At 42.6% G+C, this 19,004-nt stretch overlaps 1 protein-coding gene across 2 annotated transcripts; it reads left to right on the forward strand.

Annotated features, from left to right (window-relative positions):
- The first annotated feature begins 520 nt into the window (after positions 1-520).
- LOC148036440 (RPM1-interacting protein 4-like) lies at positions 521-18,020 on the forward strand. 2 transcript variants are annotated; one of them, XM_087678432.1, is made up of 4 exons: positions 521-1,162; positions 1,251-1,778; positions 17,304-17,525; positions 17,620-18,020. In XM_087678432.1, exons 2-4 carry the CDS (start codon positions 1,314-1,316, stop codon positions 17,656-17,658), a joined length of 726 nt encoding a protein of 241 aa, XP_087534558.1. In that variant the 5' UTR covers positions 521-1,162; positions 1,251-1,313; the 3' UTR covers positions 17,659-18,020. The 2 variants fall into 2 exon arrangements, with proteins under 2 accessions (XP_087534558.1, XP_087534557.1); XM_087678431.1 differs by having other exon boundaries at positions 521-1,072.
- Positions 18,021-19,004: the final 984 nt, after the last annotated feature.

Raw genomic sequence — 19,004 nt, forward strand, 5'->3', positions numbered from 1 at the left:
TGAGCTTCTGCGCGACGAGGGAGGCATCGCATACCTAGCTCGGTGTGGTTGGGGGTAGGGAGCTGCTTGCTAGGGGTGGGGGTTGGTGGCCTCTTGCCCCCCAACCGCGCCTAGCTAGGTATGCTGCGGTGCCTCACCTCTCTCAAGCATAAGCTCATGATGTCGAATACTAAACCTAGAGTCAGAAGCCGGTGGCTTCCTAACCCCCCAATTGCACCTAGCTAAATGTATGCGGTGCCGCATCTCTTGAGCAAAATACCTCGAGCCGGCAGCCCCTTGTCCCCAACTGCAACTAGCTAGGTAGAAGCTCATAATGTTGAACACTGTAGGGAAAAACAAGGGTGAAAGGGGGTCCTTTTCCCACGTGGGAAAACGCCAAAAGCTTCTCATGTATTATCCGGACAGGCCCTTGTGATTATAACCACACAACGTGTTTTTTTTCATTTATAAATTGTGTGGGTAAAAAATACGAGAATCGAGAGAATTTGGGAATTTTAGTTTTTGTAAGCCTGAGGAGGTATGGATGGTCACTGGTCCCCAAACCCACGTATGATGGGCCATGGCTGCCTGCCTGGCTTGCATAGCACTGAGACAGCTCCTACCTTTCTGACAGGTCGTTGACCGAGAACAGAGCAGGCACATACACGCGCACAGCACACAAGCAGAAAGGGCAGGGGCGTAAAAAGAACGGAACCGGCGGTCACAACGAGTACACTACCAGTGTCATGATCACAGAAGAGGCTCTCAGTATCAGAGAGGAGGATTCCTGGCTCACGGCTCCATCCCGCCATTCTTGCAGAAACGCCATACCCTCCCAGCCTCGCCGCAGTACGCCACGCCCTCGCATCGTCGCTCTCCGCGAGAAACAGGCAACATCATTTGCTGTTGCCTGGATTTCTATCATCTCACCACGGATTCTCTCATTGCCAATGATTACATAAGCCCCAACATACTGCAGGCCCTTGTTGCCGTTCCCGTTCGAGCGGCAGGGGTGATGCATTCCTGAGCACGGCCGAAGCTTTTCTGCGGTTTGGACACAGAGGAAAGAAGTGTCCGTGTTTCGAGCATGGCGGTAATGCCACCTCGGTCGATGCAGCAACTGTTGGTCAATTGTATAATTGTCTGGGATTCTGTGGCGAAATATTGTTTCTGAATCTCACTGGTAGCTCACGACATGCAGGGTGTCCTTGATCTCCACAGAAGCATAAGTGCATTTGTGTTTCTCATATATCTATGTTTGGCATCTGCAGGAAAGACCAACACATGTGCCCGAGTTTGGGAATTGGGATTCCAGTGATAATATTCCATTTACTATGGTTTTTGAGAATGCAAGAGCTGGAAAGGGTGGTAATAACACAAATGATCCAGCTGAGAATCATGGTGCTGTTGGTATGAAAAGTGATAAGCTTGCACACAAGAATGGATCTGGGTCTCATCATAAAGCAAACAGTAAAGAAGACAGTAACAACAATAGCCCTGCTTGGGAGCGAAATACAAATCTCCCTCACCGCAGGCTGTCAGGAGATGCCTTAGGGTATCGCAGGCCAACCACAGATGGATCCAGGAGAGGGTCTTCCTCTGCTGGTGGAAGGGAGAATAGTGGAGCTGAGTCAGCAGATCAATCTCCCAGCCATCAAGCATACCAGGGTCGGCTTGGTAATAGATCAGGATCACCTTACTGGGAAAGGAAAAACCTGTCAGAAGGTGGTAGTTTGTTTGCTCCAGGAACTCCTAACAAATCTCGTCTTCGTCCAGGGTCCAGTCGACCTGATGAGACAGTAAGTGAACCCCTGTAAGATATGTATAGTTTTTGTCATCATTATGTACGAGTTTTGTGTCAGGTTTGTGGTTGTTTAAAACATGGAAAATTTTATGATGTCTGTGTGCTTGCTGTAAAAGCAAGAGGAAAGAAGCAACAACAATGCAGTTGTATCTATAAAAAACTGGAGTCACTTATTTAGTTTGACATAAAACTTGATAAATATGAGCATCATATATGCAAGTTTGATACATGGGATGTTCATCCTTGTTCTGTGCTCGGACAGGTGAGTAGGTCTTTGGTATGACGTTCCCCCAACTGAACTTTCAAAATTATTTTTATTTGGTTCCACGTTTGATGACTGTTCTAGCAAAGTACAGCTGTCCTAGGGCTCGACTTGAAGCACTGCTGCCAGAAGCTTCAACAGAGCATCGGAGAAATGTGATCAGGTAGAGGAAGAGCAAGCAATGGGCAGCACAATTACTGGCAAAGAGGAATGTAGAGCTGTCCTAGAGCTCTTGACTTGAAGTAGTGTTACTGGAAGCTTCAACAGAGCATCAGTGAAATGTGGTCAGGTAGAGGAAGAGCAACCAATGGGCAGCACAATTATTGGCAAAGAGGAATTCTAAGAACTGGTGGTCTTCATAAAGATTGAAAAGATGAATCTGGTCAAGTGGAGATTTGACTGATCATGCACTGGTCTGACTTGATGAGAGCTTCACCAGATCAACAGGTTTCTTAGAGACAAGACTAGGAACCAGCTAGAGTCTCTCATGGAGAGGGACATGAGTCTGAGGTGCAGCTGGGCTTCTTCAAAGGGACTCTAGGAGCTCTTGGCAAGAGCAATGCCTGCAAGTACCGTGATTGGAGCTCGTGGACTGAGAAGGAGATCTGACTACCAGTTCCACATGAGAGCTTCCTTTTCGGAGGTACAATGGGAACAAAATTCAGAGTAGTTCTAAGGCCTAGATGAGTGGGGAATAGGAGGGTACTAGGAGAGCATGGAGCCCACAAAACCTTTCTCAAGGATGGGGCTGCAAATAGCACTCCAGCATTCCCTCAGGGGAGATGCTCAGAATAAGGTGGTGTCCTAATAGATTTCTGGGTTTCAGGAGCATATGCCTTGTTTTCAGGAGACCATGGATACAAGCAACATGCCAGAGATCCTATTGGAGGGTTTCATTCATCTCATCCTGAAGGTCTTATATGCGGAAGCTTGGAGAGCAATCCAAGTTTTGACGATTTAATCTCTTGATTCTTCCAAATTATACAGCCTTCAGAATAGCAGACTGAAATTGAAAAGGGTGTAGAGTAGAGAGAGCTAATTAATTTCATCTTCATTCTTGTCTTCAAGAAAGCCAAAGTACTACAAGAGTCTTTTAGTAGCCTTTTGGGCTTCTAGATGATGGCTTACAATTGGAATATATTCCCATTATGTTCTTCACCAATTGCTGTCTTTATCATAGCTTGGTATAACTTTATAGTTTTCTGGATGGCATTACAAACATGATGTATCTGCACTGACAAACTCTTAGATAGGCCTGGAGTTCTGCATGACATGTATTCTCAATAGTCTCATATCCTGCAGGAATATCATCTCATTGACAATATTTGGAGGGGGGAAAAAACTCAACTCGAGCAAAACGCAAAAGAATTAAAGTTGAATGATCCTTGATCTTTTCCCATCCTTGGAATACTTTTCTGTCCTTTCAGTTGGTCTTTTCAGTCTGAAGTTGTGCATTGGGAATTATTACACTTGTCATGTTCCTCCGTAGCTCTGGCATGAATGCTCCCTTATTCATGGGCACTTTTTTATCTTCTAGCTGGAGAATGGTTTTTCCCTACGTGAACACCAGTCAGTGGGTGTGGTGCTTTACCACCTTAGGGATTGTACATTCATTATCATTCTCACAGTAGTGGATGTGAGATTTCTGCACTCTCTTCTCTCTTGCTGTTCACTATTCAATGTGAGTGTGTGTGCATGCATGTAGGCTGAGTATTAACCTAACAATGGGATCAGAGCCAGACCTTCTTCATCACCACCACTCAGCTCATCCACCACCACCGCCACCGCCACCATTGAGTTCCAGCTCAGTGGCAAGTCCAAAACCTGTTCTTCAGCCATGTGCTTGGCTGCTCAGAGTCGGTTTCAGTCAAGCCTGAAGCTGTCTGCCCGTATTGACCACTTGTTACCTGACAGTTCAAACTGCTGCCTGCAGCAACGTTACCTGCTCCACCATGCTGGACACCCCTCCCAAAAAGTTGGTTGCTTGCCTGTGATTGCTCATCTACAGTCCGTGCCTGACCTACACACATTACGCTTGACTTGCATGTGCACTGTCAACACTCCTGAAGGGTTCCTCAGTCACACCATGCAGTCCAAACATCAGCCACCTGGATATGACTGCCCGCCTGCCATGTTTGTCCCTGCCTCAACAGCCTGACATCCAGTCATCACTTTTAATGCTACAAGTCGGCCTCATTTAGCACTTGTTTATGTAGAAGTACACAAATTTAAAAAATTTGCGCACACTCCCATATTGACCCAAAGTTTGGGGCTTTCGCACCAAACCATCAAAATTCACAGAAATTGTGGGGATTTTCCATTGTGTTGGGTGTAAAGGCCCTTTACATGCTCTCCCATGTATATATTACTTCACACATGTGAACCCACCCTAACGGGTGTAGGTGTACCGTACCCTAAGTATAAATACATTCTTTCATTCATTGTGTGTACCACATTGGTACATACCCATTCGACGACTCTCATTCTATCACTGTCAAACACTCTTTAGCTCTCAGTCCTTGAACTCCTCAATCACTGTGACTGCTCTCAGCAATCGGTCTGTCAGGCTGTTGAGGAGTAGATGAGCAGGTATCAGGCGACTGACTGGTCGGGTTCAGGCCGAACGTGCCAGGTGTCAACATTCAGGCCAGGCGACTGGTCGTGTGCAAGTGTAACCGACGTCAGTCCCAGACTGACGACTGATGGGACTGCGTGACGAGGAAGACCTGTGCGACGGGATTGGACGAGACTGCGTGACAGGGCGATTTGCGCGACCTGCACGATGCGACTAGAGGTGCGTGACACGACGAATGGGCTGCACGGGCTGCACGAATGACGGGTAGAAGATCAACAGCATTTTCGTTTAATTTTTCTTCACCTTATTTTTCCCCCTTCTACCAAGTGTTCACACCTATAAGCACAGAGTGCAAATCTGTGCAAGTTTGTGTCTCAAAATTTGGGGCTTTTCCCAAATTTGGTGCCTGACACATATTGCAGTGATCTTTGGACCATAAATTGCAGACATTGAGTGCGCAGGCCTCATAAATTTTTTGGGGATTCTCAAATGCAAGTGAAAATTTTCCTTGGATGAGCCAATTTCTTGGAAATTGTGCATTGTTGGACCCCGAAATTTGGGGCTTTTGCAGAAATCGTGAAATCTCCTCAACATTAGCCAATTTCTTGGAAATTGTGCACTATTGGACCCCGAAATTTGGGGCTTTTGCAGAAATCGTGAAATTTCTGCAACATTAGCCCGCACTGTATGCTCGGGATGATGTATTTATGCAATTGGAGCAGATTCACTGCAGAAATTTTGGGGCTTTTCACATTGGTGATGTATTTTTGAGTTGTGTTGAGACTGGACAGTGAAATTTACGGCAGATTCACTGCTGAGTGGGAGTCTTTATAGTTTTGGATGCTTTAAATATTAAAAAAGGGCAGTTTCTCTTGGTACATGCATTGCTGAATACTCATTATGCAGTGAAACAGTGGCAAATACAGCATTTGGGTCATTGCATTTGGGAATTTTGGTGATCTACTACTGAAGTGGGAGCTATCCTTAATGCAAATGTATCAGATTTGATTTGTGCACATGCTGTAATCAGTCCTTGAGATTGAAATTTGCAGCTAAACATCTGCTTCTTGGACACTTTGGAAGTACAAGAGTGTGTACTTACTGTTACAATTTAGAAACCTTGCTATTGGCTGAAAGCTTTCAGCCCATTCTTGCAATTGTATATTGCTGAAAATGGCTGGCAGTGCATCCACATTTGACACAAAGAATCTCTTTGAGATTTGTAAATTTGACGGAAATGGTTTTGATATTTGGAAAGATCGTATACTGGGTATACTCTTTCTAAAGGATTGTGATGATGCTTTAGAAGAACATAAGCCTATTGCTTTGTCAGATGAGGATTGGGCTAAAATGAATAAAAAGGCCATTACTTACATTAAAATGGCCGTCACAGATGACATCTTGGTTGATATAAAGGGGCTTGTTACTGCCTATGTAGTTTGGGAAAAGCTTAAGGCTACTTATGAGAATACAACTCCTATCAATCAGGTACATCTCATGCGAAAGTTGGTCAACCTAAGCTTGATGAGTCCAAACCTGCTTCAGAGCATTTGAATGCTTTCACTGGTATTTTGAGTCAATTACAGGATGCAGGTTTGCCAACTTTTGATCCTAAATTGAGGGCTATCTTCTTGCTCATGACCTTGCCCGATTCATGGGAAGCATTGGTTGTGTCATTGAGCAATAACCCCAACTTGACATTTGATAGTGTGCGTGGTTCTATTCTGAATGAAGAGATTAGATGCAAGACTAGTGGGGAAAACAGTGGATCAGCCTACAATGTAAGAGGAAGACCTGAAAAAAGGTATAATGTTGCAAATAAAAACAAAAATCACAGCAAAAGCAAGGAAAAACAGCAAGATGTGACTTGTTATCAATGTGGTCGCAAAGGGCATAAAAAGCCTGATTATAGGTACTTTAAAAAGGAACAAGAATGTAAGAAGCGAGCTAATGCAAAAGGCAAAAAAGAATAACAAGGATGGCAGCTCTACCGCTAAAGAGATAGAAAAAGCAAATGTGGTATCTAGTGTTGTTATTGAGGAGATAGAAGATGATAAAGATGCCGATTTGCTGGTTGCATTTTCAGATCTGCTTGCTATGACAGTGGAGGACACGTATATCACTAAAATAGATGTGATAGATGCTTTGTTGTCAGCTCATGATGGTTTGTCACAATCGTGGATTGTTGACTACGGTGCTTCTTTTCATGTAACTCCATCTTTGGAGTGTTTTTCTACTTATGTAGAAGGTAATATTGGAAAAGTCTACCTTGGTAACAATCATGCATGCGATATTGAAGAAATGGGCAACATACACCTGGCTCTAGAAAATGGTCAGGAATTGATTTTTCATGATGTTAAGTATATTCCTGGCATCAAGAAGAGCTTGCTTTTTGTTGGGCAGCTTGACAACAAAGGCTACTTCACTACTTTTGGTAGTGGCATGTGGAAAATATAGAAAGGATCTATGCTAGTCACTAGAGGTGGTAAAAAGGGGACTCTGTATTATCTCTACTGCAAGGCACTTCCTGGAAAGTTTATTGCAGTTGCTGAAGTACAGTCACACATGGAGTTATGGCACAAGCGTCTTGGACGTATGAGCCAAAAGGGTTTGCAAGCACTCTCTTCATTTGGAAGAGTTGATGTGAAAAGTTCAAAGCTTGACTTTCGCGATGATTGTATTTTTGGTAAACATGTAAAGAGTCCCTACTCTCATGGAGCCTCTGGGAAGGCATGTATCTTGGATCTAGTCCATTCTGATATTTGCACCATGCCAATAAAAACTCATAGTGGTTTCCGTTATTTTGTGTCTTTTATTGATGACCACTCTGGGAAGCTATGGGTTTACTTGCTTAAGCAAAAAAGTGAGGCATTGGATGTTTTTAAAAGGTTTTATGCATTGGTTAATACTCAAAAAGGCCTAAAGTTAAAATGCATAAGAACAGATAATGGGGGAGAGTATGTATCTAAAGAATTCAATAAGTTTTGTGGTGACAATGGGATTAAACGAGAACTTATAGCTTCTTACAATCCATCCTCTAATGGTGTGGCTGAGCGAATGGATCGCACGTTATGTGAGAAGATTCGGTGCATATTGTCCACAACTAATCTCTCACAATTGTTTTGGGGAGAGGCACTTAAAACCGCGGTGCATATATGCAACCGATCTCCACATTGTGCACTTCTATGCCCGTGCCACACGAGATAGAGAGCAACAACTCTTATTTCTCTCACAAGAAAAGTACATCAGCAAAGTACTTGATCATTTTTCTATGTCTGATGCTAAGTCTCTTGGTGTACCTTTTCCACCCTACCTTAAGCTTAGCAAAGCAGATTGCCCAATAGATGACAAGGCAGCCAATACTATGAAGGGTGTTCCTTATGCTTCAGCTTGTGGTTCACTCATATATGCTATGGTTGCTACTAGACCTGACATTGCTTATGCAGTGGGAGTTGTAAGTAGGTTCATGTCAAATCCTGGCAAAGCACATTGGGAAGCAGTGAAATGTATCTTCTGGTACCTTAATGGCACACAAAGAAAATGTATTTGCTATGGCAAGGATACGTTGGATCTGCAGGGGTATTGTGATGCAGACATGGTAGGTGACTTGGATACTCGCAAATCTACTAGCGGGTATATCTTTACCTTAACGGGTGGGGCGGTGTCTTGGCACTCTAGATTGCAAAAAATAGTATCACTCTCTACCATTGAAGCTGAATATATTTCAGTCACTGAGGCTTCAAAAGAAGCAGTTTGGCTTGGTTGTTTGGTCAAGGATTTTGGGCTGCCCACCAAAACACCTGTACTTAGATGTGATAGCCAGAGCGCTGTATGCCTAGGTAAGAATGCCATGTTTCATGCATGTACCAAACATATTGATGTTCGGTATCATTTTATGAGATAGGTTTTGGATGATGGTCTAGTCACCTTGACTAAGATCAAATTACAAGATAACCCTGCAAATGTTCTCACTAAAAGTCTTGCAAAGGCTCCACATGAGCATTGCATTAGACTTGTGGGAGTTGGTTAAAGGTTCGCTTAGGACAGTGGGAGGTTGTTGGGTGTATATATTACTTCACACATGTGAACCCACCCTAACGGGTGTAAGTGTACTGAACCCTACATATAAATACATTCTTTCATTCTTTGTGTGTACCACACTAGTACACACCCATTCGACGACTCTCACTCTATCACTGTCAAACACTCTTTAGCTCTGAGTTGTTGAACTCCTCGATCACTGTCTGCTCTCAGCTCACAGCTCTCACTCTCTATTTGCTTCCGCTTCGCCTCTGCACATTGGAAGCTGAAGATTGCTTGATTTCACATTAAAATTCGGGCCTTTTCACATTTGAGCCTATATTTAACCAAATTTTATGGAAAGAATTTTGAGGCTTATGTGAAATTTATCCTAATTCATGAAAATTGAGGTGAATTTCATCAGGTCTACCTTCATCATCAGCTTCATTCTTCATCATGGTTCTCGGCACCGCATGAAGACCAACATCAGATTTCGGCATTAGTGCAGTCCCTTTTTGGTTCTAGTTTTAGGCTTGAGAGGGGGTGTCGAGGTAAAAAATGCATTATAAACCGATTGGCTCTTTTAAACAGCCCCAAAATATGTATATTACCTAAACCCTTGTTTTGCAGGTTTCAGCCATCATCTCTCCCTTCAGTCTCTATCCAGCCCATCACAATTGCTGCCATGTCATCAAGGGCCCCTAGTGCCCTGCCCATTGCTATTGCCTACTGATTCTAGCTGCTGGTGACTGATTTCTACCCCTCTTGATAATTGCATTTACAATTTGAGCAGGTCGCCTTGCTATCCAGCCACCTGTAGTGCATGTTGCAGCTTGTGTCTATTGTAGTGCAACCCCAATCAGCATGGTCTTCACCTTCCTCCTGTTGTCATCCATCTCCAACTTCCAGCCAGTTATCAGCTGCCATCATCTTTAGGCAGTTATGTTGCTGCATTTACCAGTTTTATCCCCAAAGATTGTTGTGTTTTGGTTTCCAGCCTGCTGCCCTTTCACTTTCAGTCTCATCTAAGCTCCGATTGGTGGTTACAACATTCAGGATGTGGATAACTGGGGCTTTGAGAAAACTTGTTGGATGAAATTTAGATATTTTTTTGGTAGCTTGTCCATGAACGAAGTGACATTGATCATGGGCTGACATGGGTAAGATGGTTGTGGGAGTTTAGTGACTAAGCACTGATTCTCAGCCAACTTGAGAGTCAAATAATCCCTTAGTGATTTTAAACTCTTGGAGCTCGCGGTCAAGGTTGATATGTTAGATATGATCATGAGCCACATAGCAGTCAACTAGATGTACGTAATGCTTGGATGCAAGATCAAAGTATTGGAGTTGGAAGTGAAATTCAAGCATAAGACTATTCATCAACTTGACTATAGCTATGGCATTTCTACTCTTCCAAGAGTGAACAACCTCATATGATGACTAGTGAGGGGTCAGATTGCGTCTCTTGCCTTGAACAAGTTCCCACAAGCATTGGGAATCCAAGACATGCTGCATTAAATTTGACCAAGTTGTAAAGTTAGACTTGTTAAAACAAGTCTTAACCATAAATGTATGCTTGGTTGATATGAATGAATGGATGACTGTATGAGGTGGGCGATAGGAGGGTGACATACGATAGAAGTGTGGATGACTAGTGCTACATGTGGCATCAAAGGGTTTGGCATGGTGACTCTACATGTGTGTCCCAAAGGAGATGACTAAGTGGTGTGTGGTCCTAATGTTGAAAAGGTGCAAGGTGGCCCACTAGGTAGTGACATATTGGCAAACTGTGTGGCTAGTTGGAAGATGGGAGAGTGGGGTGGAGCTTAAGATGCGTGGGGTGGGATACCCATGCATATAGGTACTCATGGAGGCCTGGCTTGGGAGAGAAACCCCCACCACCGATGCACCTTCACCACCTAGCTATGCAAAAGCAGAGGACTTAAGAGGGAAAGGATGTGTCTATATCTGAAGATTCCTTTATGTGGTGTGTGGTTGGACAGGTTGAATGGTGAAATAGTAATGTGAAAAATGGTGTATGTAAATGTGTGAAAATAGCACAAGAGAAGGGTGGGATTGGAAGTGAATGGAGATGAATGATTTTGTAGTAAAAATTGAAATGAAAGATCCTAGACATGGCATAAGGCTAATGGATCTGGAATGCTGACGAAGAATAGTTGGAGGAAGTGATTTGGTGAACTTGGTGAAATAGTCCTCTGTCTTGCAATACTCCATATTAATGGTCTTGTCCAAGATCTTCTCACGAATGTAGTGATATTGTATCTCAATGTGCTTCTTCCTAGCATGAAATACAGAATTCTATGCCAAGGTTGTGCAACTCATTATCACGTAGAATTGTAGTAGCCCTTATTTGTGAACAACCAAGCTTCTCCAATGTTTGAAGCCATTTACGATTTCACAAGCCACTCAGTACTCAAGCCTCTATAGATGGGAGGGCAATCGTAGGGTGCTTCTACACTAGCTTGCTTATCTCCAAGATTCGGGAAGTCTTCTATGGGAAGAATTTGCTCCCCTTGTTTCAAAGCATGAAGAGCGATTCAATGAGATTGGTGCTAGTGGATTTAGCCTTAGTTTTTTGCTACAAGTTTGGGAGGGGACAATATGAAAGACAAGAAGAAGAAAGAGCAAGCTAAGGAGTCTTCTTTGGGCTTTGACACTAATTTAGTGAAGCCTAAATGTCCACATCGCACAAAGGAAACTCCTTTGAAGAGAATTGTTGGAAGAAATACCTGTAAAGAAATGCCCTAACACAGAAACATAAACGGAAACCGTACGACAAAGCATAGACTGATAAAAGAACACAGTTAGGGTTAGGGTAACTCAAAGACAATATACACAATAAATAAATGAAGTGATATAACTACTGAATAATACGATGCTCATGTAGTAAACACACTATGCAGTGAATGAATACTGAACCTCGAACTCCTGTATCTCAAGGATCAAGGTAGGGGTAATGAGCTGGAGAGTGTGTTGCAAGGCAGCCTCCGAATGTGGAACACCAGCAAACACAGCAGTGAGAAGCTGGATCTGATGTAGACAACAGTGAGGAGAGAGAAATACTAAAAACGCGGGCAGTAGGCGTGAGACTAAAAACAGAGGTAGGACAGCCTGTAGGAGAGAGAGAGACTAAAAACGTAGGCAAGACAACTTGCAGGAGAGAGAAATACTAAAAACGCAGGCAACAAGACTATGATGATGTGGTAGGTTGTCACCTGGCTGGAACAGTAGTCACCTGGCTGGAATCAGCTACAAACTATATGAAGAGGGCTGGAAATGAAGCACCAACTGATGGAGACAGCAATGGACAGCTTTGGCTGAGATGTCCTCTGCAAACAGGGTGTGGGCAGCAAGCTGAAACACTTGAAATCTGCAAAAACGAGATTGTAGAGAAGAGTCGAGGGTTGGCTGCCTATTTATAGAAAATTAGGGTTCTAGATTCTCTTCCACTTAACTCTCTCGATGTGCTCCCCATTTTAGGATTTTGGCTAAAATAAGCCTAAAATAAGCATGTTTTGGGGCTGTTTAAGTAGCTAAGTGCATTTCTTAGCACAACATCCCCCTCTTAGGCCCAAAATAGGGCTAGGAAAGTTGGCCAGCCTTTTGACAATGTTGACAATACCTATTCTTCTTAGATACATTTTACCACCCAGGTTTGAGAGATTGGGATGTTCCTTGTGATTCCCTGGATGGATTTTGCTTTTGCTTTTGCTTTTGATTTTGATTTTGATTTTGAGTGGAGGTTTGGTTTTGTTTGCCCTTCCCTTGTTACCCTTTCTGAGAATGAGCAACAAGAGCCCCCTCTAAAGAGAAATTCAAATGAAGTTGATCGAACAACCTTGTGTAATGCAAGAGCTGACACTCAAATTCATAGAATGTAGGCATGGTAGGTTTTGAAGCTATGTCTTCCACAAAATTGAAGTATTTCCTGGGGAGTTTGTTTAGGAACAATGTGACCTGATTGTCAGAGGACTTAGGAGTCCCCGTAGTGGAGAATTCAGCGAGGAGACGTCGAAACTCAGCCAATTTGACTTTCAAGTCATCTTGGTCAGTGATTTTGAAAAGCTGAAGCTCATGGTCAAGATTAATACGACGGGTCCTATCTCGAGCCATATAGCAGTCAGTCAAGTGTGCCCATTGCTCCGACGCTAAGTCAAAATGCTGAAGCTGAGAATGAAACTTAGGCAATAAGCCCTGCATCAACTCGACAATAACGGAGGCATTCCTAGCCTTCCATGAGTGGACAACCTCGTATAGAACAAATGCGGGATCGGGTTGGGGTTCCAATCCCTGCACAAGATCCCATGGGTTCTGGGAGTCAAGGACACGTCTCATCAAGTTCAACCAAGTAGTAAAGTTTGATCCGTTAAAACGAGTCTTGTCATTAAATGCATGCTTGGCAGAAGATGAGCTAGAACCATGAGGGGTGTTGAGTAGGTAGGGTAAGATGGATGTGGGGGATAAGATTATGGAGGGTAAGATGGTGGAAGTGGATGTGTTTGATAAGGAGGAGGGGAAAAAGATGGGTAGGTAGAAGTAGGCTGTGAGTGTCCAATGAGTGCTGATTGAGGCGGAGTCACTGGAACATGAATGTTTCCATAAGGTGCCGGTATAGATGGAGGCACTGGGACACAGAAGCCTTATCCAAAGTGAGGCTAGGGCATAGCAGTATGACCAGAAGGTCTACTAGGTAAAGCCATGGAGGCAAACTATGGAGTGAATTGATCCACACTCGGGAGAGATTGGGGGGGATATCCAGGCTGCAATGATCTCGAAAGTATGTGTGAAGTAGGTGGAACACCACTCGACAGAGATAAGGATGAGGTTCCAAAGGATGTGTCTATGTTTCCATAATCCCCCGGTGTGATGTGCGGTGTGACAAAAGGTGTCTAAAATGGAAAAGTGAACGGTGTGAATGGAAGTGGAGAAGCAGCGGATGAATGTGGTGGGATGGGTGGGTTTTGAAAATGAGGTGTATGAGATGCAGATACATTTTGTTTATTTTTATCATTTAACGATTATAAATGAAAATGTGAAGATGATGATGCACCATACAACGAAGAAAAAGGAACACCAAATTCATTCTGGTTTTGTGAAGTAGATAGAAAAGAAGGAAGGGTAGAAGAAGAGGTAGATGGCTTTTTCTTATAATCCCCACAACGTGTGTTAACATATAGAAATTGGTCCTCAAGAGGACCTTTTCTGTAGTCAACAGACTGGACTCTTTCTTCCACATGATCTCTACGATAATATTGCAAAGCAGAAGAGGTAAAATAAGAAGAAACAAAAGGCGAATCTAAAGTACCTTGCACTGGAGTGGACGGGAGAGTATGAAAGAAAGGAACATACTCCAGGTCTTGTTCTCCAAGAGGGGGTTCCATCCCTGATGGAGGTCTCGATGGCCCTGCAACATCTTTAGATTTACGTGCAACATCTGAAGAGAGATTCATGCATACCTTCATTTAGAAGCTTTTCTTGAAGGGCAATCCTTCGATCGAGCTCCTCAATCTTCTTTCGTCTATAAGCTATGATCAATTTATATTCTTCAGAGGTTAGCTTGCCTAGCTTTTCTTCCATGTAATCAGAAGTGTCTTTCACCATGTCGGAACTTTGTGGAGAAAGTTGATCGGCCCACTCTCACTCGGTTCTCAGCATAGTTGGTTTTGGAGACTGAATCGGTGTTGTTGTGTTCGAAGTCATTTGAACCTACTGTAGTTGTTACTTCTTGTGTAGAGCTTTCAGATCAAAGGCCTAGGTTTCTCAGAGAGTACCAAGCTCTGATACCATGTAAAGAAATGCCCTGACATAGAAATATAAATAGAAACCGTATGACAAAGCACAGACTGATAAAAGAACATAGTTAGGTTTAGGGTAACTCAAAGAGAATGAACACAGTGAATGAATGAAGTGATATAATTACTGAATATACGATGCTCATGTAGCAAACACACTCTCCAGCTCATTACCCCTGCCCTGATCCTTGAGATATAGGAGTTCGAGGTACAATATTCATTCACTGCTCTCTAGCTCATTACCCCTGCCCTGATTCTTGAGATACAGGAGTTCGAGGTACAGTATTCATTCACTGCATAGTGTGTTTGCTGCATGAGCATCGTACATTCAGTAATCATATCACTTCATTCATTCATTGTGTTCATTGTCTCTGAGTTACCCTAACCCTAACTATGTTCTTTTATCAATCTGTGCTTTGTCGTACGGTTTCTGTTTATGTTTCTGTGTTAGGGCATTTCTTTACAATACCCTCATCTTTGGTCGGGAGCAAAAGATGGAGCTAAATTATCTACCTTTCTCTTCCTTTGCTCCACGTGTTACTAGTGAATTTGTGTTTCTCCACATCCATGAGACAAAGGAGCCTCATTCATCAGTTGTGTTGTCTTTAGAGAGACCTTGGCTTATGAACTATGGTGCTTTGAGTCATACAAATACTCAAGGAGACTTGCCGCAAGATCTTTGTCCATTAGAGGGTATAGTCACTTTTGGTGATATTTCTTTTGTGCCTATTAGTGGTGTTGGCACATTACCATTATTGCTTGACCATCCATTGAGATCTCTTTCAGAAGTCCTATATGTTCTAGATTTGGGCTTTCCACTCCTCTTAGGTCATAGCCTTACTCAACTCAGGACCCGAGTTGTCTTCACCGAGCATGCTGTCTTTACTAAGGATTCATCTACATGAGCCATTTTAGCAAGAGGTTGGTAGGAGAGGGGGCTTTACAGGCTCCATTCCCCTTTCATTATACAGGGTTTTGTGAGATAGTCCTCTATAGCCACACCCATTCCCGATTGTGCACTACCTATCCCAATAGGTTCCATCCCATCCCTCACCATCTCCTCTGGTGGTTCCGTCGTACCTTCCATTCCTTTCAGAGGGGGATGATATGGGTGATGCTTGCATTGTTTTATTATTTTTATGCAGGTCAGCCAGCACTTTGGCACATTCCCTAATTAGGTCTCCCAATTTTTTGGTTTTTCTGCTATATATAGCAGTCTAGTTATTGGTTGCTATCGTTCTGCTTTTTAGGTTTTAGCACACTGATATCTAGGGAGTCTCCTTTGTCTTTTGGTACTGCCATTTGTCATCAGCCTGATTCTGTGCCCTCTAGATGCCTTGGGATGCATGCAGGGACTGATCAGTCCACTCTTTATTTTCAGAATCCATTCAGATTCAGTGCAGATCTATCAATTCATTCTCTTCTTTCGTTGCAGTCTTTCTCTTCCCTTCTCTCTGCTTGTTCATGTTCCTCTTCTATTGCACACTCTCACATGTTGGTGGTGGCATGATCACCCAGTGCTTCAGTGTTTGTGGTCCTCTCTAATGGTCATTGTTGTATGTACTATGGTGGATCTTTGTTTACTTTATTGCACTTATTACCCACAATCTCAGAGGGTGTTAGCAAGATACATATCGTGGTTAGACAGGCTCATAATATGAGTGCATTGCATTGCTGAGGAGGCATGTTTATTGCTGGCTGACTTGTTTTATTGCCTTTTCTAATGCTAGCTGACCTGATTATTTTGATGTATTATTATTGCCTAATTATAGGCTACCTCTCCTTTGTCTCAATCATCATCCATACGTGCACATTGCATCCTGCTGGAGAGAGGGAGATTGTGAGCACTCTGTTGGTTGCCCACAGCCCGTGCCTTTGTACACAGTCTTGTGCTTTGGTACGTGATTCTGTTTTGTGAGTTCATTATCTTTGAGCTCATGTGTTCTTTGTTCTTGTGTTCCATTTTTTGGTGTTTACAGCAGATCTATCTCTTTGCTTCGTTGCTCCACATCATCCTGACAGTGAGATCATTGGCTGATTGAGACCTGGTTTGTTGCAGCAAGGATTGTTATGCCAAAGCCATAGCCAGGTTGATGTGCACAGTCAGCCGCCACCATTTGTCAAGCCAAATACAGGATTGGTAGAGCATTATCAACCAGAAATGCAAGACTAGTACAACAGAAATCAACACATGGTTAATAACAAAAGTCTTTCAATCACCTAGGCATCTGATACCATGATAGAAGAGCATAAACAACACTGGAACAATGAAAGAGATAATGCACAAGTTGTAAACAAAAAGAAATGATGCACTAAGATAATTAAGGAGTATTAATAGTTGAGTGCCGGTTCACACACTGCAGGCTCCCTCTGTCCACACCATGAATCAGCCAAAAAGTTGGTTAGCTGAGACTCCAGAAAAGTTGCCCATGAATTAGGATTTCAGTGCCTATGAACCTGTGAAATGACCACTTTCAATAATCTAGGGTCTTGTTTCTATGTCTCAGTTATAGGAAATGGAAGGAACTAGGTGTACATGCACAATAATGCAAAAAATTATGTATACCATGCCCACAAAGGTAGTCGGCCCTTTAAAATGTTAAATTTGGCACTTGCATTAGTTGGAAACCAATTGAACATGTATTTTAAAATGGGTGTCTTTTGGAGCAGTGTTTTTCAGAAATTTCTGAAAGCCTAGTTTTGTCCTATTGACAGCTTCACCACACATGTAACTGACATGAACTTCAAGCACTAGCCAATCAGCATGATGCAGCTCTCAATGTTTTACAACTAGAAAACCTTTGTCACTGTGTATGTGGAGCTGACATATTTTTTATGGATCATGAATAGCCTGACAGGAGTCCAGCACTTCCACAATTTGGTGCATGGGATGAGAAGGATCCTTCTTCAGGAGAGGAATTTACAGTCATATTCAATCAAGTACGCAATGAAAAGAAGTTAGGTGGACCTGTACGTATGGCTCTACAAGGGGAGTCTCCTGCAAGAACCGAGAATGCTGATGCCTACAAACGATCGCACAATTCACAATACAAATCGCAGAAGAAACCTTCTGTAAGTCTGAATTACTGAAACCTTCTTTAAACCTTTTTCTTGCTTGTTGGGTATTGTTGATTTGTTTTGCTCTTGAAAATGGGTGGTCTACCAGATATGGACGTGCTGTTTCCAATCATCAGCTGCAGACTAACATTGTTCATGTGCATTGGGGCATTGGAAAACCTTCGTAAAGGCAACTGCTGTATATGTGCTAAGGGTACCCTTGCAACGCATTTCAGAGTGATACTGGCTATACAATTTAACGTAAGGATGCATCTGAGATACAGGATTTTCTCTGATAACATAGGAAGCCCTATATGTGAATTTGACCATGCTTTCTGAATTTTGAAACAGTGCCAGTTTGTCTGGGTACATGGACATCTGAAGCCTGTGATTATACTTTTTTATTTGATTAGTTGTACTTCATTATTGAGAGATTTCTTTTACTTTTCTTTCCAAAGCTTGTTTCAAGGCAAAATCTTTTGCAGAATGCAGGATACAGAATGTCAAACATAGGTATTTTTCCTGATTGGTGTCTTTCAGTTATACTCTCACCAGACGAGAAATGTTAAGTCCATTAAAAAATTGCGGGGGACAGTGGGAAGAATTGTGATATTAAGCAGCTTGTGGGCTAAATTGTCATCAAATGGCCATCTGCATGAGGATAATCACAAAGGTGCTAATTGCTTGTGAAGGTGGCCTGATCCAATATCTATAGACTATTATAGGAATTCCAAGGTTTGTTACCAATAGAACGTGTAACTATTATAATGGGGTCTCATAGGTCGTACAGAAATCTGGAACCTATTGCTTATGAACGAATGACTTTCACCTATAAGGAGGTTGACAGGAGATATGGACTGAAGAAGAGGAACTGACTAATGCCTGTAGCTATTAGTGTATTGTCTGCAGAGGGGTTAATATAGATTGCGATCAGAATATCTGGAAGCTATTGTTATGGCTTGCATCTTTATAGAGGTTGACAGCAGACTCTTAGATTTCCCTCATCCTGTCCTGGTTGATTGATTAAATGGCTTGCACTCTCAATAAATTGAGTCAGTGCTCAGCAAGAGAATCAGTTAGCAAATGTCATGCATACAAAATCAGAGATGTCTGTATGCTTTTGTGTTTTGAGGAAACTCCCAAAAGAGTCGAAGCTTGAAAGGACACTCGAGTCTCTATTATCCATAGTAACACCACCATACAGAGAATTTGAATAAACATGGGTCATTCAACAAATCAGTGCTCATCAGTGTTGGTGGTCCAACTTAATCCAAGCAAACAAGATCAAATGCTGTGAGAGGTTTTTGATGGATGTGTGGCAATAGAATTGTTTGCATGCAAACACTTTGCTTAAGTTATAAATTGAAGCTCCAAATTCCAACCAAATCTTGTTTCCATTTACATGTGTTGCAAACCACAGAGGCACTGTATGCAGAGTGGTGCCAATCCTTTCTGATTAGAATATTTTGATGATAGGAATGCAATGTTAGATTT

The sequence above is a fragment of the Lygodium microphyllum genome, chromosome 5 (genome assembly GCF_053477565.2).
Source record: "Lygodium microphyllum isolate KBCC chromosome 5, Lygodium_microphyllum_v1.1.10, whole genome shotgun sequence".
In the NCBI taxonomy this organism is placed as follows: Eukaryota; Viridiplantae; Streptophyta; class Polypodiopsida; order Schizaeales; family Lygodiaceae; genus Lygodium; species Lygodium microphyllum.